The sequence below is a fragment of the Pleurodeles waltl genome, chromosome 4_2, assembly GCF_031143425.1.
Source record: "Pleurodeles waltl isolate 20211129_DDA chromosome 4_2, aPleWal1.hap1.20221129, whole genome shotgun sequence".
In the NCBI taxonomy this organism is placed as follows: Eukaryota; Metazoa; Chordata; class Amphibia; order Caudata; family Salamandridae; genus Pleurodeles; species Pleurodeles waltl.
The window spans coordinates 619,085,677-619,107,932 of record NC_090443.1 but is presented as its reverse complement, the minus strand read 5'-3'; the positions used below and the strand labels follow the sequence as shown (position 1 = coordinate 619,107,932).

At 40.1% G+C, this 22,256-nt stretch overlaps 1 protein-coding gene across 5 annotated transcripts in view; it reads left to right on the top strand.

Annotated features, from left to right (window-relative positions):
- Positions 1-22,256, top strand: part of COL11A1 (collagen type XI alpha 1 chain) — a 360,373-nt gene that overhangs the window by 53,593 nt on the left and 284,524 nt on the right. For all 5 annotated transcript variants that reach the window (XM_069232190.1, XM_069232193.1, XM_069232189.1 and 2 more), the window contains exons 3-4: positions 6,489-6,702; positions 16,500-16,662. In XM_069232190.1, coding sequence (XP_069088291.1) covers positions 6,489-6,702; positions 16,500-16,662 — 377 coding nt within the window. The remainder of the gene's footprint in view (positions 1-6,488; positions 6,703-16,499; positions 16,663-22,256) is intronic.

The following is a 22,256-nucleotide window of genomic DNA, read 5'->3' as shown; positions in this document are numbered from 1 at the left end:
CACTCCAGTTTCGTCTCTACAGAACACCGTTTTGCACCTTCACCATATCTCATTCCCCTTGCCATTCTCTAAAAGATCTTACAAACTGGATCTTCTCCTAAGTCTCATACGTTTTCTACTTTGTGCTAACTTCTTCATAATGCAGTGATTTCTGATATATATACACCTACAAGTAACAGTTCTTCAGACTTACACGACTTGTGCATAACCCTTTCGGTCCCAGGATTGTTTATGACATTCTAGATAGTGATGGTGACTGGACCACTCTGAAGTATCTCTGGTTCCCTCACACCCACATAGGAAGATGTTCCAACCTCACATTTGTCAAGACACATTTCAAAGCGTGGGCTGCACAATAAAAGTGCTTGATATTTTATTATTAACATCATGGGCTATATTATGCCCTTCTGCCCTGATGGAAGGTCAAGTCTGACACAGACAAATGGTGCTAATCGTGGTACACCATCCCTTAATGAGGCCGTACTAGCTGTAGGGCCAAGCAAAACTTAAATTATACTGATGAAGTTTGTTTAGTTTTGGTAATATCACATTACATTTGTTATGCGAAATTCCTCAGATTCTATCACACCATATTGCATAATTATGCCACGTTAATTGCAAAATTACAGCATATGAGCATGTAGACAATACGAACGACCAGTACACGAATGACTGTTGCTCACGGTATTGTGTTTCTGGCATGTTTTTCCGGGCAATGTTTCCTATCACTGAGAATGAGAAAACTGCATTTCCTGCAGAAAAATAGAGCCAAGTGACACAAATTTTCATTTTGCAAATTAAGCAGAATTTTGTGTAATTTAAAATTTAGAATATTTACCTCAATGCAAATTACACGACTTACACAAATTTCGCACAACCCTAACTAGGTACAACTACACCAGGAGTTTAGGCCCACAGTGTACCTGTGTACACCTACACTTCTCAGCACTGAGCACCACCAGAAAGTAATGGCCTAACCCCCGCTCTGAGTCCCTTTACAGATGAATTGGTATGTTGGTTTCCTTCTCATACATCTGCACATGATGCTGTTTATTTTTTGTGTGCCTGGCACACACAGCCAATTTATAAACAGATGTTGAGAAAAGGTGGGCAAAAGGAGATCGCTGAGACACTGTATATCAGAATGTTATACACAGAAGTATCACCTGACTTAAATCTCATAATCTAACTAACTGTTTAAAAAACAGTTTGGGAATGATTGGATTGTGTTTTGGAGGACAAACTGAGTTTGTTCTAAGGCAGTAACTTTAATTACTTTCCTCTCTTGGGCTTGTGAGCACTATGTCAAGATCTATGGCATCAAAGGTTGCAGATAGACTGCAGAAGGGGGCAGGCCATTGGAGAAAGCATTGGAATAGTTCACAATTATCCTTTATGGTTTACCAAACATTTCCTACTTTAGATAATAAATCATTTAGGGGCATTCTTTGCGTAGGTTCTGCTATTCTAAGAAAACAATTACTGTTTGCTTTGACTATTCATCCTCTTTGTGGGCATGATTGAAGCATCTATTCAGTACCATAACATGACTGCATGTTATGTTATGTATATTTGTAAAGAGCACTATCACCTGTTAGGGTATCTTGGCACTAAGTAGGAGTGCGTGCCTATCCCTTCCTATGGTAGGTTGGTTAATTGAAAAGTCAGATCTCCAGCTTCTTGCAGAACTGAAGAAGAGAGGAGGAGGCTCTAATGTGACGCCCATCCACCTGATCTTGTTCTGTGTATTCATGGGATTTGTGTGAGTAGGAGTCCTGCAGAGCAGAGGTGTCTTGGTAATAAAATGAAAGGAGATGCAACTGTTCAGGTAGGTGGGACCTAACTTGTGTAGTGTCTTGAATCTGTGTGTGAGGTGTTTGAAATGAGTGTGTTTGTGTATTGGGAGCCAGTGGTGCTTTGTGAGGTGTGGTGTGATGTGAGTGCTTTGTGGGATGTTGAAGATGAATCTAGTTGCCGAGTTCTGGATGGTTTCTAATCTTCTGATGAATTGCTTGGTGATCTTGATAGAGAGTGTCTTCCCATAGTCCAACTTGCTGGTGACTACAGTGTGAGTGACATTTATTCTATTGTTGCTTGGGAGCAATTTTAACATCTTTCTCTGCTTCTTCAGAGGTTCCTGGCATGGTGGGTGTTGGGTGTGGGTGCGTGTTCAGCTAGCCACCAGTTGGAGTCACACAGTGAGGTGTTCTTGCCGAAGATCACTAATTCTGTCTTGTTGGTGTCTAGACCACTTGTGAACTAAATTTAATTGCTCTTGCCTGTCCTTTGCAGATGGTTGAGCTATTTTTGACCAATTTATCATAGTTTTAGTTACTGAGGACCTCATTAAGAGTTTGGCGGGTGGCAGAGGACGTCTGCCAAACTCTTCCCGCCCTCTGACCACCTGTGCAGCCTGAACCCCACCGGCCCTAATAGGACTTCACCACAGGGCCTTAATATTGACGCCAGCTCCTAATGCATCCGGGCCAATGTGGCGGTGCAGGGGGTGCAGCAGCACCAGTCGTGCATTCCACTGCCCGTAATTTGGGCAGTGGGATGCATGATGGGGCTGTGCTTTGGGGCCCCACGAGCCCCCCATTATGCCAGCCTTTCAATGGCAGTGTGAGCCGTCATGGAAAGTCTGGGGGATGAGGACTCCTAATCCCCGGGCGGCACTGCAAGCAGCACTGCCCTGGAAGATGTAAAGCCACTGAGACCACCAGGCTGCTGGCTTGAGGCAGCCTGGTGGAGTCGATGGTCCGACCGTGGCGGCTCCGCCATGGTTATAATGTGGCAGTCCCACTGCCAGCCTGTTGGTGGGGAGACCGCCACCGCGAGTATGGTGGTCATGTGATCGCCAGACTCGTAATGACCACGTGAGTGTGTGAGTTATTTTGTAGTGAAATACTTTCATAGGTCAAAAGTGTTGTTTGTGTCTTTTGGAATTAATGTGACTGATTTGCGGTTATCATGAAAATTACTTATGCTTACTTTTTTAATCTGTCTACATGCAATGTAGATATTTTCTGGCTTAAGAGAATGTAGAAAATGTTTCAATCGAGGTGGTAGAGGGTGACTTATATATAGTGTGACAATATTCATGATCAAGCATATAAAATGTCAAGTGTATTTTATCATTTGAAAGTTATTTGAAGCCCATTGCTTTCATATTATATGCTAGATCTGGTGCTCACGTATGTACAGGACTCATCAGCCAAAAATGTAAGTCAAATACAAACAGCCAATGTATTATAAATATTGGAAGATCTATACAAATCGTTGTGTCTGCATACCAATGAAATCTTATTTAGAAGATAACTAAACCTTCTATATTACAGTGACCCTATAGTTGGTTTACAGTGATATCAAAAATATCACTCTACAACTGTAAGAAAATAACTGCTATTGAAAGAAACTCTAATTAAACCACCATGCAGACGTTTTTCCACTAGTGCACAATAGACCTCGCCTATCAGCAATCAAATTGAGCCCTTAACTTTAATTCTACCAATGTACAGCCACAACTACTTAGTACTATGCACTATTTCCACTCCTACAAGATTAAAGGTTTGATTCACAGATCTACTCTTGCACATTTGCAATCAGCCATCTGTACTTTGCAGGTATATTAGTGCATATCAACTCAGTGCAGGTCCCCATGTGTTAAAAGAACAGGTGTGCAAGTGGTGTGCTGGTCGTACAACTCAAGTGCTGATGGTGTTCAATCCTTTCTAAATACTAAAACAGTCAATGTACACCCAGAGGTTTAAAAATGGTCAGCCAAATGATTTGTGTAGGCTGAGTTCAGCAATCACACATTCCTGGAGATGCCCTAAGGAGCCCATCCCTGGGAATCTGAAATGCTTTATTCTTAACTCTGCTTTAGTGGTAGGGATGAAAATCTGTACACAAACGCCCATGGTCTGCATACACGTTAGCTTTATAGTGACCCCCACTCTTGAGGCCATGGCGATCACTTACTCCAGTCCTCACCTTTTCTCCTACAAATCAGTGATTTTAGATGTTTTAATATAATTACTTAAAGTGCTGAAAAACAAGACTACAAAAAAAAGAACGCATTAGGACATCAGACAAAAGTGTTCAATGACCTGGAGGGAGGTCGTCATCCTTGTTGATGTGAAGGGTCCACAATACAGATGTCATTGCAGCATTACCTATATGGGTCCTTTCATAGAACAAAACTCACAGAGTGAAGGCAATCCAAGTATGGTGCAGAGCTTGTCTTGTTTTTCCATAGAACAGGGATGGCCCTCCCTTTGCAATGGCGACACCTCTTGTGGTGTCCTGATGCATACATTTTACAGTCACCATGAGTACCTATGAGTTAATAATAATAGTAAGCGTCACAAATCACACATGCCCAGGAGTGCACAGAAGTTGTTATTCTGTCATACTAAAATGGACAAAGTTACATTTTCTGAACCTTTCACAAGCAAAGCATATTTTTAGCAGTGTTTTTTCTCACATTGAGAACAACTTCAGGATGGTTGCAGAAGAAAAATCGTGGACTTTTACTCAACCTTACCTGCTCCTGTGACTTGCCTCGTGACTTGAACTGTCATGTCTTTGGCCTAATACAGTTATTATTCTATAGCAGCACTGTTTGAGTTCATAAAGCTCAATTCTTACATTTACTTTGCTACTAGCCTAGCAATCTCATTTGACATAAAGAACAGCAGTTTAAACAGAAAATCCATCCCAGTGATCATACCTCGGAATATATATACTTTACTTTACATACAAAATAACTTTTCAAATTAGAATGTCTCACAATCAAAACAAAGGGCAATGGAAATTGGTATGTAATTTGGTTCTCTGGCCTGATGCGACCTACTACCTACTGTTACTTTATGCACATTGTACTGAAACACAGATTGCTTTGTATAGCCTCTACCATGGAAAGGGCCTGGCGATTATTTCTATAGAATGGGCTCAGTCAATTTTTTTATCATGCAAGCATAATCCAGTGTAATACCTGATGAATTAGTTTTGTGTATGCTTTTTTTATTTTCTACCACGTATGCTTTCTACTTAATTTTCACTCATGGAAAACTGATTGAGTAGAAAATATCTTATAGACACAGTGCAAGTAGGCATGTGCTCCTTGAACAATATTCAAACCTTACCCTAGAGACTGTAAGGGAAATACCTTAAGTACAGTTTGTATGCAGATGATTGCTCAAGCATATTTACCTCACATCACATTATTTTCATGAAAATTATGCACATAGAAGAAATAATTTTTAGAATTTCAAGCAATTGGGAGAGGCTAAGAAACAACATACATTTCGATCTCGATTACGGTCTATAAGTAGATCCTCCCTTTTCTATTTGACCTAGTCTTTAAGTGTGACCGGAAGTGCTATGCCGAGACCTGGACCAAGTCGATTGTTTCGTAAATGTTTTTCCTCATCATAAAACACCCCTGAGGAGCACTGCGATAAGAATAATATACACACTGCAGTTTTACAGAAACAGTGGCAAATGGATAGAACAAATTAGTTATGAAAAGTTCATGATCCATCATCAAGCTATCACTTTGTGAATCAACAGAACATTTAACACAGTAACCACTTTCAAGGCCAACCTACCTTTTATGGAAATGGGAGACGCATATGCATGCTTTCAAATAGCCACCTTTACAGTCAGCACACATCCCTGAAATGACCACTTACCTTCTCAAGTGGCAATAAATTAAATCAGACATGGCTGCACCCTGCCTGGCCTAATCACTTTATGTGATTTATTTGCATCCATGCTAAAAATAAGTATGTTACTTTAGTAACTGGGCTTTTGTATGTTCTGTTGTGTCATGCAACACCTTCCATGCATCCAAGAGAGTGCTAGGGTCAAACGGAAGTCAGTTAGGAAGGATAGTATTAAACAGCCAGTGCAGATTATTCACACTACAAACTTCTACAGAATTTTGCAATGAGTTTTCATCTTATTTGACACAATTATTCTGCAAAGAAAATCTATTGCAATTAATTAACAATTTAAGGTATTTCTCCAAACTGTTTAAACCTTTCCTCATAACGTTTTCAAGTTTATACTGTTAAACATTGCCCACACAATGTCCATATTTATCCTAAAAGGCTTCTACAGTACATGCTTATGGGGAAGAGTATTGAGACAAGAATAGCACTATAGATTTGTGGGCTGTGTTGGGGTGTTGAGTTATTCACTAAGTGTTGCTACCACAGACCAAAGACACACACGACTTGTCATAGGTGGTGCTTGCAGTGAATTTGCATGTGATATGGTGGTCAAAAAGTAAGTGCATAAATTAAGTTTCACAATTTCCTCCTACTTCATGTTGTGGATGTACATTTTGATCCATACACATCCAGCCATCCATTTTTGGTAGAGGAAAATAAATGAACAAATGTCCCAAAAGTATTCCCTAGTCCTTAATTAAAATACAATGTTCGTTGAGAAGTGTCACACTTTATTTTGTGTTGTTCCAGGTGGTGTTTTTCCTGAGGATTTTTCCATCTTGTTTACTGTAAAGCCTAAGAAGGGCATCCAGTCCTTCCTCTTATCTATTTATGATGAGAAGGGCACTCAGCAGTTGGGCGTTGAGGTTGGCAGATCCCCAGTATTCTTATATGAAGATCAAAATGGAAAACCTACCCCAGAAGAATATCCGCTTTTTATGACGGTCAACATAGCTGATGGCAAGTAAGTACAAAGAAGCATGTGATGGCAACCAACAACTCCACGTCGACTGACAGAAGAATAGCATGTTGCGTGAATTTTGTAGATACTAGTATGTATGTATGGAAACACAGTATTGTGACAAATATGGAAGCATCAAACAAGTATTTTCTCCCAATGGAATACATAGCACATACAAAGACAATGTTTTAGTGTTGTTTATCAGAGCACGACCTTTAATCACAATTTCATTTTACATTAGGATATTCGACTTAAGGAATGGAGTTTGTCAATGGTGTAATCTAAAGTTATGCACTTATGATTGTTTTATACAAGACCCAGTTACTTGTGTGTATGTTTTGGAGCTGATGTTGAACTCCTTGTACAAGTTTCCAGTGAATACCCGATGCAACGTGTTGTTTTTGTCTAATATCTATTGGTCTGTGTGTTTTTTGAAACACTGAATGTTGTGTTACTGAGGGGGACCAATTAAACGCAAATGATTTAAAGGCAATTGATAACGCTCTCTCACTGGATTATTATGCGTGGGATACCTTTTAAAAGAGTGGTTTATTAGCCGCTCTCTAAAGTAGAGGTGGCTAGAATCATTGCTGGAGGGCTCAGATTGGAGCATCAGAGTTAGAAGCCCCATGCCCCAAAAAATGACACACATAGAAAAGATTCTACAAGCAGCATTTTTACTACTATATGAACATGTTCTTTATTTTTGAACACAGTGTAGCTGAATATGCACAAAAATTCACGTGCCACAACTGTATTCTGTAGTAAACATGTCAGCATTTTTAAAAGGACAATTGAATTTCAATCATGAAGACTCGATAAGAAAAATATTATGTGAAACATTTAGGAGAAAGAGGAGGGAAGCCAGTAGAACGATCCCTCCTCTAAAGAGCCCCAGTAAAAGTTCAGGTTGAGAAATAAAACTCTTGAGAATTGTTTGGTGAAAAAGATTCCCCCATAAAAACAAAAAAAATTTACGTAAAGAGCATCAATATTTTTGCTGCAAAATTAGCACATAGAATAACAGCACTAGTGCTTACACCAGCAACCCGACTGCCACTCCATACCTCTACACCAGCCCTCTCCCCCAGCATGCTTTTGGAGGGTGCTAAGGACCCCCTTGGGAATGTGTAATTCCCTGAGTTTCCAAGTGCACATGATACTCCTGACATTTGTGTGAAAGTAGAATCCATTCTCTTCCATTTGTAAGTGACTACAATTCTCCTCACTTGTCTGTGGACAATGAGATCATTTGAGTTCACTATCGGTTGTGACTTTGGAACAAATATATATTTAATTTTTTATAAAACCTACCTGTGGCAGATTGTGATTTTAAGCTTGCTCTCCTTAAAGTATGTCTCCCAATGAAATTAAAGATCTACGCCAATTATGTTCAGTAATACCTACAATGTATTGATGCAATATTTCTAAATATTCCACAGTATACTCCAACAACATATTTCGGTTACAAGTAGAAGAATGAATTAGTCTTGATCTCCCATTCCTTAGTAGTGTCACTGTTTACCTTGTGACAATTATTGGACTATAAACACACATAGTCAAATATTATTCGAATTGATTAATATTATGAACGAGTCTCATCTTTTGCACTTTAGAAATGCCAAATAGCATGATTTCATGATCCACACATTTGATTTTGTTACTAATACTGCCTCATAAACAGAAACAAGAAGGTGTAGTACTAGAATATCATTGTCGGAATATCATCTGACATAGTTATTGTGTTTAAAGATCGTCTACTATAATCTTGTGACATTAGAGATAATTATAGTACATTTGCACACAATAGTAACCATAATTAGGATAGGATAATTGAGTCAGGTGACATTTCTGTGTTTAATATTGTGATATACAGGCATGTTAATTCTGTACATCAACTAAAAACGACATTCAAGCTTACAGTACATCCCATTTCAACCAGTGTGCACGTTTGCTGAAATTGAAGTGAATATGAAGAGTTAAAGAAATGCATTTTGTGAGCATTCCATGTTTATGCAAGTAAAGATAACTTGGGGTGCACCTAGTGATTAGTTTCAAGTCGTGGGCAAACATTGCCACTCCAGTAAACAAAGTAACTGTACTAATTATATATACTTATCTGCGAAAGCTAAAGCTCGTTTCAAGCCTTTGCCAACACTTCCTCTGTTGTAGTTGCACGCTTGGAATTAACTGCTAAAGGGTGACAAATTACAGAAGTTAACTTTTTCCAAACTATGAAATGCCTTTCAAAGTTACAATTCATGATCAGCTAATATATATGCTGTGAGATAAGAACGGGTTTTTTAAATATGTAAAGCTGTACTGAGGAAATTAGGCGAAATTGTTTGAAATCATGACTATTTCACTATCACAGCAAATATGCTCCACATTGCTTAATATTTCTTTACAAAAGGCCCTCCTGTGATTAGCCATAAACAGCCACATGTGTTCCCGCGGACCATGACGAATTCCCTGCTTTGATAAAACAGTAACAAAGCCTACTTAGTAAAGCACTCAATGCTTCTGGGAATAGTTCAATATGAATTTTTTTAAAAAGACACAAAAAACTACTAAAACATTCGTTCTGTGTAGCATAACTGCCACGTTTCCCAGTCCCATGCGTGCTGCTGCAGTCTAGTTTTTTTCCTTGAATTCTGACACTTGTAGTCCTGTTTTATAATGAAATAAAGAAGCCTTCAATTCACAGAATTCAAAGTACAAAAACTGAACTGGAACAGCACATTATGCATGGACTTGGGAAACTTTGCAGGGCTGATGTAGGAAAAAAATAAATAGATTGCCTGCAAAGTAAAGAATCTACAACTTTCAGAAAGTCATGCAAACTTTCACAACTTCACCAAAGAGAAGATTGGCCACTGAATTCCTGCAATTTGATATTCTGATCAGGAAGAGTGGGATAACCAACTGGGGTGTTGGCTATTTTGACAGTTTTCTTTACTGCCACTCAGGGCTGTCCCTACCCTGATGTATGTATCTCTGTATAGGTATAGAGCAAACGTAGCCAAAAGGCAGGAAAATGGCAGCAGCAATTGAAGCAGTCCTGCTCCTTGGTGATGCATTGGGTACTTTCTGCTTCCTTCTACCAGAAGTCCCACCTTTTACGGTGAGCCTTCTGGTGCCAGTAAATCTCTCAGATGTTACTGCAGAGCAGAAACTGTGGCCTTCTGGTAGGATCGAGCAGCATAGAAACATTGGGCCAGATGTAGGAACCGTTTTGCATGGCGCAAACTGCGAAATTCGCAGTTTGCGCCATGCAAAACGGGCATTGCGATGCACATTCCCATTTTGTGAGTCGGTACCGACTCGCAAAATGGGAATGCGACTCGCAAATAGGAAGGGGTGTTCCCCTTCCTATTTGCGAGTCGCACCGCGATGCAGAATTGCTTTGCGACCGTGAACGCGGTCGCAAAGCAATTCGCAGATAGTACCCATGTGAAGTGGAAGGGGTCCCATGGGACCCCTTCCCCTTTGTGAATGTCGCCAAAAATATTTTTTCAGAGCAGGCAGTGGTCCAATGGACCACTGCCTACTCTGAAAAAATGAAACCAAATGGTTTCATTTTCCCGAGTGAATTGCAACTCGTTTTCCTTTAAGGAAAACGGGCTACAATACAAAAAAAAAACTGCTTTATTAAAAAAAACTGTCATAGACATGGTGGTCTGCTGTCTCCAGCAGGCCACCATCCCTGTGAGTGCAGGGAATCGCAAGGGGTCGCAAATTGTGACCCACCTCATTAATATTAATAAGGTGGGTCTTTGCGACCCCCTTGTGATTCACAGATGGTGTCGGGGACACCATTCTGCATATGGGATTGCGACTCGCAAATTGCGAGGCGCTCTGACTCGCAATTTTCGAGTCGCACTCCCAAACTTACCTACATCTCGCCCATTGACCCCTGCCGCGTGAGGCTGACTCTTTTTTATAACTTTTTTTTTTTTTAATTCACAAAGATGTGGGGTTTTGAAAGATGCCCATCTTTGCCAAATTTCACAATCCTCTATAAACCATACCTGCCAAAACGTAGATGAAAAAAACTGAAAATATTTGCAGAAAACTTTTAAAAACAGTTCATTTTCATTCGTGGTCTAAAACAAACTATTTTAACAAGTCCTGCCCCATTCATGTCCGATGCGAAACGTCTAATCACGTCAACCCAGGTACAGCATCCAAAATAGGTTGATATTAACTTTTAATCAAGACAGACCTCTGAGCATTAGCTTATATAAATCAAAGATATCAGCCACATATCCCACCATGGTCTATATAAACTTCTGAAATAGCCAGATCCCTGAGTAATATCTGATGTGCACTATTAAGACAAGCTACACCCTTATACATTGTCTCATGTAAACTCCATAAATAAAGCAAAGCCTTGAACATGGTCAGATATGGACTCCTGAAATAAGTAACACGACTGACTCTGAACAGTGTCTGACATAAGCTAGAAAAATAAGCCACACCTCTGAGCATGGTCATATATAACTACAAGGAATGCCAGACCTCTGCACATGGTCGTATATACACTACAAAGAATGTCAGACCTCTGCGCATGGTCTTATATACACTATAAAGAATGTCAGATCTCTGAGCATGGCCGTGTATACACTACAGACAATATCAGACCTCTCAGCATGGTCCTAAATACACTACAAAGAATGTCAGACCTCTGCGGATGGTCGTATATACACTATAAATAATGTCAGACCTCTGAGCATGGTCGTATATACACTACAGACAATATCAGACCTCTCAGCATGGTCCTAAATACACTACAAAGAATGTTAGACCTCTGAGCATGGTCGTATATACACTATAAAGAATGTGATCCTTCTGAGCATGGTCGTATGTATACTAAAAAGAATGTCAGACCTCTGAGCGTAGTCGTTTATACACTACAGAGAACGCAGACCCCTTAGCATTGTGTCTATACACTTCAGAGAAGAGCAGACCTCTGGCCATGGTCGTTTATACACTACAAAGAATGTCAGGCCTCTGAGCATGGTGGTGCATACACTGCAGGCAATATCACACCCCGGAACATGGGCTGGTTAAAGTGCTTAAACAAACCACAAAATCTTCTTGGCGTGATAAACAGTTCAGAAAATAGTCATACCTCCGAGCCTGTGCGGGATAACCTACTGAAACAAGCCGCACTTCACGAGAGGTGTGATATAAACTACTGAAGTAAGTAAGCCAAGCTTTGTCTATTTTACCGATTTGAACAAACTAAAAATGCTACAAGTCGAACGTGGGTTGATATAAAAATAACAAAATAATCGCATCTCCGGGCATAATAGACCTGGAACACAGAGAAAGGCCTCACTGTTGTACATTGTCTGGTATCAGTTATTGAAACAAGCTACGCATGGCATGTGACTTAATTCGAACTACTGAAACACACCACATTTCTTGGCGCAGACCTCAATTCGCTATGAAAAAATATTCAGTGGCCACGGCATGGTCATCAGTAAACCGCTAAAGCAGTCCACAGTGCTAAGCATCGTTTTACATAAACTTGTAACACAAGCCTCAAGTCTGGACATGGCCCAAAATTATCAGTAAAAGAAGCCACACCCTTCTGCCTTTGTGTGAAAAACCACACGCGCAAGCCACTGCTCTATTCACACTCCATGAAACGCCTTACACAAGCCACATCTGAGTGCAGTCTAAAACAGACTAAAATATGCTACACCCATTATACTGCCTGAAATAGAACAGCAGCTTTCTTTACGTGAAATAAAACGATGATATGTGAACTTCTGTAGTGCCAAAGAAACATTTCCCTGGTGAGCAAAACAAAGTTCCAGCTATATGCAGCCAACCTCAACCTATAACTATTGTTAGCGTTTTGTTGACTTGTATGTAAAGATTAGGTAGTATGAGCATGATATTCTAAAAACAAATATGTGTAGGTACCAGAGCAGCTGCATAAATCCAAATTATATTAGAGCACACAAAATGTGTATTAGGCTAGAATACAGCAAGTAGAAATTGACAAAGAAAAGTATTGTTCTGATGCTCAATGGTTATTATGACATAAGGTTATTTGAGAAATGTGACATGAAAACAATTTTAGGTCAGAAATTATGAAGTTGAGCTTTCAGAATTCAACATGGCTGCTTGATACTGTGGATAGGAATTTCCCCAACAAACTCAGGAGACTAATCTTATGTACACGAATCAGTTCCACACGGTTTGTATTGTCTTGCCATCTAGTGGGTAAATTCATAATTGTCCTTTCGAGACTTTGAAATAAGCTTACATGGCTCATGGCTTTGTCACTAAAATTGTCCAAAAAATCTTATAATGTTGAAGTTCATATGTCCAAACTAAATGTCCGTAACAAATATGCTGTATATAAATATTTAGCATCATCTTATCCATAAAGTGTCATTCACAAACCACAGAATTGGGTTCATTCTTTTTCAGGGGCGGATGCCAGGAGGGGAAAGTGCTGGGGAAATAATAAATAAATGTAAGTTAAAGCTTACCTGTCGTCTGCCGCCTTGGTGCTCGCAGCTCTTCTCCTGATCACAGGCCCCTAGACTCCCCTGCACCAATACAAACGCTGCTCTCATGATAGTAATACTGTTACGCAGCATGAGAGCAGCATCATGATTGGGCAGAGCGGACTGTTTTTATGCTCCTAGAGGGACTGGGAGCCTGTGCCAGCTTCTCTCCATGCACCAGCCTGGAGACATTCATGTGTGCATGACAATTTGGCTGTCCTAAGACAACCCGCTAAACAGTCACATGCACTTGCAGTGACCGCCACTGCAAGTGCCCTCCATGCTTGCCTTGGCCCCACGACTCTGCTCAGCTCCTGTCATGTAAAATAAAATGATAACAAAACTGCTTTGTTATGATCTTAGTTATATGATTTCATGCTGCTTGCAGTGGGACGACGCTCCTCCGCCATAACGGAGGAGCCATTGCTGTTCCCTTTGCCGTAGGGTCTTTGGGTGTTGCTCTGATCCACACTAGAGGACAGAGAGAGCTCAAGTGTTGTTCTTATTCTTCGAAATTCAAAACCGTTTGACCACCAGGGATCATATATCAACTTTATTCTTACACGTTCGTTTCCCTGTGTCCATTAAGTATACTCTCTTTACTTGTGCTAAACAGTGCTCTAGCTTGGGGGCAGGGGGAGTCCGGATCCATCCATTTTTTACAGATCGCATGCCTCTATTATCAAGTAAATATTTAGATTCCTTATTTTCCAGTTAATAGGCTCTTTCTCTGGCACTTAGGTAATCCCAAGCACCACTAAGCAGGTTCTTACTTTAATTACTGTGTTGGCGACTTCCACTATAGATAAACTTACTTTCTCCCAAAAAAACTTCAAACCTGGGCATAGCCCGAGAATGGCCCAAATTCATTAGCCAATTTCTTGAACTCTTGCAGGGCAGACCTGGGCACAGATGTGTATAATATCAGGTCATCAGCGTAAAGACCAATTGTTTTTGTATACCCGTGGTTTTGGAAGGGGGTAATATTGTGATCCTCCCTGACCTTCTGGGCCAAGGGCTCAATATAGAATTTAAACAATAAAGGTGACAAGGGGCACCCCTGGCAGTGCCTCTAGTTACAGGAAAACAATCTGTCAAGGCTCCATTAACCAATACTCTAACCTGAGGACTTTGAATTTAGTGCCCTCGGAGTCTCTATATACGTCTTAGGGATGCCAAACCTCTGAAGGCAAAACCCCAAATAAGTCAAATATAGTTGATCAAATGCCTTGGCTGCGTCATAGTTCAGTATTGCTAGGCGGATGTTTCTAGCGACAGCCAGGTGGACAATACCTATCAAAAATGGGTTAGATTGTGCATTTGATGCCCTTTTATAAAACGTGCTTAGTCATCGGGTGTGTGCACAGGATATCTGGTGATGAAGACAGTTACAAAATAATCATTGGGATATATATCTTGTCTCGGACACCAGAAAACCCTTTTATGGCAAAACTCATATCACAAGTAAAGCAGATTTGGATGCCGAAGCATGCTTCTAACAGGTTTCCATAAAGAAAACACTATCAGATGCAGAAATTATTCAAAATGTTAGTCATAAAGAATTCAGAATGTAAACATTTTCAGTGGTTTTCTAAAGAGGGAATGAATTGTAAAATACCAACCACGAGATGGTAGTGTAATGCAAACTGTTTGATTCTAAAACAGACATCAGCTGGCAAACGATTGCTACAGGTAAATAAACTTTTGGAGGTCGTTTCTGTGAAATATTGAGTGAGAGAATATATTGCAGCCCATTAGAGATGACATGCCTGTCCTCTTGCCTAGAAAACATTCCTTATAATTCTGTAAATGTTGGCTATCCCTGGTGTGAGTGACCAGATGGGAGTGAGGTCTAGGCTGGACAAAGATCAGATTTTGCAGCAGAGACTTTGGGAGGGGGGTTGGTTTTCATGACACTAAACGGAATGCAAATTGCAAATATACGGCATACAGAAAACTCATGAAACCCATGTTTCTTATATGTCTTCTGATTTTTAGATTTAAAATTGGTTGGTTTACCAGTTGTTTGCACTATACTTTTAAAAAATTGAGTCTGGAAAAATTGCCTAAATCCATCTTTCTAGATCTGCTGTTCTTCATTTCAAATTTCTCAGTTGGTGTGGTATTTTGCGGTATTTAGGCCAGATGGCATGGACTGTGATCGTAAACTACAAAAAAGTCTCAGCCATTGCATTCTCGATTGTGAAATATAGCAGTGGAACACATTCTATGTTTTTATATCTCTTTGAAGTCTATTTTCACCAAAATATTTCAAAAAGATGTATTTTCTCTGCCTATAATGTGCATTGTTTCAAAGATTTCATATTAGGATGTGTGTACAAGGAATACACTTCCACAAATATAAGAGATGTTTTTTCAGGCTCTTGAAATTACATTAAACACTCATCCTTTTGCTTAAAAGTTTTCGTAGCCCTGTCCTCTAATTGGAAGCTAAACACTGTAGTTGGGTAAATATGAGAATCTGCACACATTATAGTAAAGCCTGCTGCCAAGGGCTATACCGGCTATAGGGCATATAACGAGGGAGAGGATCTTTTACAACAGGTATAGCCCAAAGCAGAAGGGCTATAAGACTATTAGAACATTCTACCCACTGTGGGTAAAATGTTTTAAATTACAAAGGGAGAAACAGGGAGACAAACATTGAAATGCTGGAGCAGAAGGATTATACCAATTATCAAAAGCCCAGAACTACTCTATTGTCTTCAATTGAGCTCTCAATATTCCAGTGCTCCAATATTAATTCACGCCTTTCATAGAGCATATTATAAAGGCTCTTGGTCACTGCAACAAGTGGCAAAACTCACAACTTATTTAAAAACATGCAATAACTGAGAATCAGTGATTTCGTTTTTTACCCCATCAAGTGGTCACTAGAAGCTCATAATGAAATGCAATGTATAGAAGCAAAACAACTTGTAAGAATCAACAAATGACTTGTTCAGTAGTATATACAAAAAGGATTACAGTCAACATTTTGTTGAAAACAGCCAATTCAATGTGTGGCTCAATACATTTAATACAGAGAACCCAATTCACAAAGTTTTAGTATGAGGAGTGACTTAGTCCTGAATTCCAGGAGGAAATCCTGAGTTCTCTTGTTTTACTCCAACGTTTTTCTTAGATTAAGCAACACACTAGTAAAAAATCTTTGTGAGTCTGACCAGCTGTGCTTACAATACAATCATATAAGTTTAAATGTCACATGTAGGATTTATATTATTAACTGCACTCTTCTGTCTTTTTCAGGTGGCATCGGGTGGCTATCAGTGTGGAGAAAAAAACTGTGACCATGATTGTTGACTGCAAAAAGAAGATGACGAAAGAGCTGCTCAGAAGTGACAAACCTGTAGTCAATACCCACGGAATCTCTGTCTTTGGCAAACGAATTCTGGAAGAGGACGTGTTTGAGGTAAACATCACACTTTGTTTAGTAGTTATCATAACAGATCAATGACAGACAAAGTTTTACAGAGCTCACACTTGCAAAATAGAAAGTGTTATAATGGCAACTGCCTTCATTAGTTGATACTTTGTATTCCACTCTTTGTTTCCCTACGTGTTTCAGTTTTTTTAAGTTCATAAATTTACTATGCTATATGTATGAGGTGGGCATATGGATTTAATTGCACACACATCCCAATGTTGCATGATTACTTTTTTCTTTGCTCCCATCTGATGTTTTTGCGAGATCCATATTCAAACAACACGGCTCCCACGAACTGTGTTCCTCCAGGTTTATTCAGCTGAGAAAGTGTAACAATAATATTGGCCCTAGGTAAATGAATAGAGGAGAGTAGAGCTCATCTTGATAGAGTGTCGTAGTAATTTCAAAACAGTAGGAGTACCTAAGTGATCTCTGGTTTTCTGTTACACTGTTTCAAAAGTATCTTATAATCTTTTTCAGAAATAATAGGTCTCGGTCTGCTAATAAATGAAGACTTAAAGTGTTTTGCCTCTATATTTATATAGATCAGACCTTAATTTAAGCCAGTGTTTGCAGGTGCTCGGCATCACACATGATTCACAGCACTAGCACCTATGATGAGCTGTTTGCCCATTTTTGAGGGGAGTAATCATTGTGTTTAATAATTCAAAATATATTAACAATGATATCAGCCATGCAGCCCATTATTAAAGGTTTGTGTGGCTTAGAGTTAATTGTCACACTTACAGGGGCAATAGGCTGGGCAAGCTACCCTTGCTGGTATAAATCCTAAGCAAAGTGAATTTGAATGGTCTCTCTTATTTGCCATCATTTTAAGATCAATGGAACTTGGTACCAAATATTTGCTAAGTGCACCTGGTGAGGGTATGTGGCAGCAGAAACCAAAACCTCACACCTGGTCTATAATGTTAATAATATATCAAGATGACCCTGGGTAACTGTTTGCAATTTCGGCAGAATAAGAATTTTGACGTATGGGAAAGGTCTACGCATATCTGTGGACAATATTGGGAGCATTTCTATATTATATTATTATTGAATGATCACTATGTCTGTAATTGTCCAGTGCATATGGAACATTAGGTCCCTGTCATGTAATCACTAACAATGTATTTCGAGTAGTCAAATTGGAACCAGCACTCGTGGTGTGCCAGCCAGCCTCTGTATTAAAATCCAGCACAGCATCCCCTGAAAAATGCAAAACATTTGCATAATCCTTAACATTTTCATCCTAGACATGTTGAGTCCATGTGTACTGTCAAGCAATAGAGCAGCACTGTCTCAGATCTGAATTGCATGGACGTATTCACAACAGTTGCAGTCTGCTTGCAATTCACCACAGATCATCTTGTGAAATTCATGGCATGCTAAATACATAGAATTCTAGAACTGCTGCTGTATGTTCCCAGACTCTGAATACTAAAACACGAGGCATTCATTATCTTTGAACATATTATTATATTTTAAACGAATTCTATTTTTTTCATTTTTCAGAGATTCTATTTTTTCATTTCTTTTTCTTTTGTGTTAAAGACACATGTTCACTCTTCTTCATGTAAGCACATAGAATCTGATACACAAAGAAACCATTTTGGAGATAGTACTGTAGTACTCTAGTAGTACTAGTCCATGTATTACAATGGGCTATTAACAAGACTCTGGACAGAGACCTCTACCTTCCCATGTCCCATCGTTTTACTATTAAGAATTCTGTCCCAATGGTGGAGGTCTCTGCACACATAGATGTAGGAATTAGTACTAATGTGGGAGGGACAATACAGAATGGTGTAAAATAGCGGCATAGATATTTTAAAACAGATCAGGCTATAGAAAATTAAATGTAGGATTTTAGGGAGGAATATGCTAAAAAAAAAAGACACACCCACACAAGATTAAGACAATTGGTATTCACAAAATACACTTCTAATTCCACTACATCCATAATAGTGACAAAACACGCATGTACTCCAGCCCACTGTGAAGTAAGTCAAGTACCACATATGGCCAAACACTGGCACCGCAGAACAGTCCCATAGAAAAGAACAGAGGTAGCCTATAACACAAATAGACCATAGACCATCGGAGGTAATGTAAAATAAGGTAATTCTCATGTAACACACACACACACACAAATGCGATCAAATATGTGCTCAAAATTGTTCTATCTGGCACATTTCATTCAGCTTCTGAATGGGGCAAACTGCTCTGCATCAATCAGCCTGCTATCAGCATGCGCCAGGAAGAGGGCCTTTCCAAGCCCACTTAACAAAGGAGGGAGCCCACACTTCTGGAGCTAAAGCAGGAGAGGGGTGGGTCCTTTGAAAATTAGTTAGGGGTGGCCCTGGCAGTGATGTCAGCGACGGGTAGAACTGAGACTCCAGAGCACATGTGGCAAGTAGCTTCTGGGTGACGCCATTTTGATCTTCCCAGAAGACAGTGTAGGGAGTTTGGAAAAGGGAGGGGGGAGGTGATGTGACACCTCCAGATAGGCCACAGATGCAGCCCTTCTGGACACTATTGTTGCTATTTAAAATGTCCTGCACAGGGGAGTGAGCTCTGTCTTTTGGGTGTGCTTCTCTGTTGAACACTAGAACTAGAGGCAAGCACCATGGACAATTGGAAAGAGGAACCTCCTGACTGCCATGTGGCCTGAGGACTCTGACTCTGATTGACAGGAATAGTGGGGCTTACCCAGTATCGGGAAGCTGGTTCCCTTACACCCCCAGAGGACAAGTTGGGGAAAACACTGGGCATCTGCACAAGGAAGAAGAGAGGCCCAGGGGAAAACCTAAGTTAAAGTCTGCTGCAGGGAGCCAGTGAAACATACCCTGCAAAGTTCATCCACTTTTGGGGCCAGGAGGCCTGATGAAAGAGCTCCAGGTGGCTAGGGCTCGCCTCGCACCAGGAGCACAATGAGATCAAATTCGTCCAAAATGGCCCAATGGGACCCAAGATACACCCTTGTGGAGTTGGGCGACCTTCGTTTTCAACCGAAGTAGAGCAGGCCTGTGTGAGGTCATCTCCACAGTATCCAAGGGGCCTGGGGAACCTAACCCCCAGGCCGTTCCATTTATTTGGGGGCCGGGACCTGAACCTGGGCCCCCAGCATGAAGTGATGTGGGGAAGTGCCACCACGGTTTTTCAAAGCCCGGAAAGTTAACATGGTGAAGGAGTGACATCACACTCTCCCGCGCAGGCAGGAGGGATCCAGGACCCCATCCCTGGGCCCCCACTACAGTAAGGATGAATGGGACAGTGCCACTGTACTCCACCTGTGTGGCCCATCTTCTCTGCTCCCTACACCTTTGTCTGGGGGAATGAGAAGGCCAGCCTCCAACGATGCACCTGCCCGAATACCTGGAAAGCTGTCTCTGGGGTGCTCGGATGGGGCCGGGCACTCCGAGCCAAAGGAGTGCAACTCAAGGCTGCTTAGAATGAAAAAGAATTAATAAAAAAAAAAAAAAGAAAATGAGAGCTCAGCTCTCCCTGCCAGCTGGAGAGCTGCTCATCAAATATGCACAGGGCGGCTGAGTAGTCCCCAATAATGGCCTGCAAGACATGTCTACATTTTTAAAGAAAAACTGCTTTTCTAGCTTTGTGTTGACCCCAGGAGGATGGTGTAACCAACAAAAAGACCTACACGCGCGGGGGGAGCTGCTGGAGCAGCACAGCCTTCCCCCAAAAGGATTTTAGGAGTCCCCACCCTCCTAAGATGTTATTTGAATTCTCAGCACTCCAGTGGCTGGAACATATGTTCTACAGCTAAGAATGCTGCGCCCACTAGGGGCAGAGTCTATGGCTGCAGTATCTGTGTTCTGAAACTGGTTGACATAAGATTTTCTTTTTTGCATAAACACCCTCTAGGGGTGAAAGCCTGTAATTACACATGTGTTGTGATTATAATTGTTATGTCCTTTAAGAGCTATGTTAAATTTCCTTAAATGATGCTAAAGGTTATTTAAGATGTATGTTGCAAACACCCCCTAGGGGTGAGATATGCATTTTAATACTGAGTACACAAATTCCCCAGACATGCATAGGTATTGCCACTGGTGAATGCTTTAATTAAATAATGATGCTGACAATCACTTATGTTCAAACATACATATGCTTTATTGACTATCTTATGGGCATTCATTCAAAGTTACACTCAATTGCATTTTCATTCAAGTGAATATTTTGACATGTGATTTGTTGATCTAGACCTTCCCTTTGGAGGGGTAAGAGTGATTATGCTATCACCAAGAAGCATTTCCACATGCTTATGTATATTTGTAAATTGCTGCATAGTACTGAGTAGTGTAATAAATGTACTTTTTTCTTTTTCAAAAGAAAAAGCACAGACTACACAATCATTTATTGAGAATTATTATTGCATACCTTTGAATGGGGATTGCTAGCCCACACCGCAGCCTTGGGCTGCTCCGCTTTGCTACCCTGAGAGATTAAATTGCTACAATGGGGTATTTGGTTCCCAGTGGAGGACAAATGTGGACCCATCACTTGTGCAGGCCACACAACTAATGAACTTTTTTCTTACAAAAAACAAGGAGTCCAAAGAATGAAAAGCCAGGGAATGTTACCAACATATAATTATATTTCTATAGCATTACAATTAGTGTGCCTATTAAAATCAAGAACTCTCATTTGGCCACTAATATAATGTCTTTACAGAAAACGTACAAACTTGTTTTGGGTAAAATTCATTTATTTTCTAAAGACATCAAGGTTGTATTCGTAGAAATTATTTTTCTAATGAAAAGTTGGATGCAAAAGTGATATTTGAGTGACTATGAATTTTGGAAGGTAATATTAGTTTTTAATGACACAGTTGGTGCTACATGATATCAATTATTCAATGCCCCAGATAATCGAATATTTATTACTTTCCTCTTTCTTTCTGTGGTATTCTAGACAGCATCTGTAAAGGAAGTGCTGTAAAATGCACCACAATTATTCTATTCAGCATTTTCTTTGACATTATTGATTAATGAAGCTGATATTTTCGATAACAATGAAAGATATTTTTTCAGCCCAAAGGTTAACATTTTCAATTCCCCCTACTATGACTATTGAATATTAAAAGACTGCATCTTTCTTATTACTATTAAGTTTCGGCCTCTGCCAGGCATGTGCTTAGCTGAGTCCATGGTGTCAAACCCTGGGACCATTAACTATTTCAGCATTGCAAGCCATGTTAAGTTCGACTCTCATCAACTGACCAGATGAGAAAGAAAAATGCACTTCTTTCAAGATGAATTTCCTTGAGCCTTCTGAAGAATGGTGAATCCACATTATGATTACTCGCTGTGAACTGACTACCGTTTCCCTTCTTTTGCATCACTGTAATTACCCAAGTAAGTTAAACTAAGAATAAAGACTTCTTTATAAGATTACAGGGCCAGCGATGAGTCGATTGCTATAATTCTTTTTCGCTAGTGTTTCCTTGGAAATTTCTTTATATTTATTTGGCAACGACTTTTTTTTCTGAAAACTAATTAGCAATCTCTGAAGCGTTTTGAAATCCCCCATTATGTACAAAATTATGTTAAAACAAT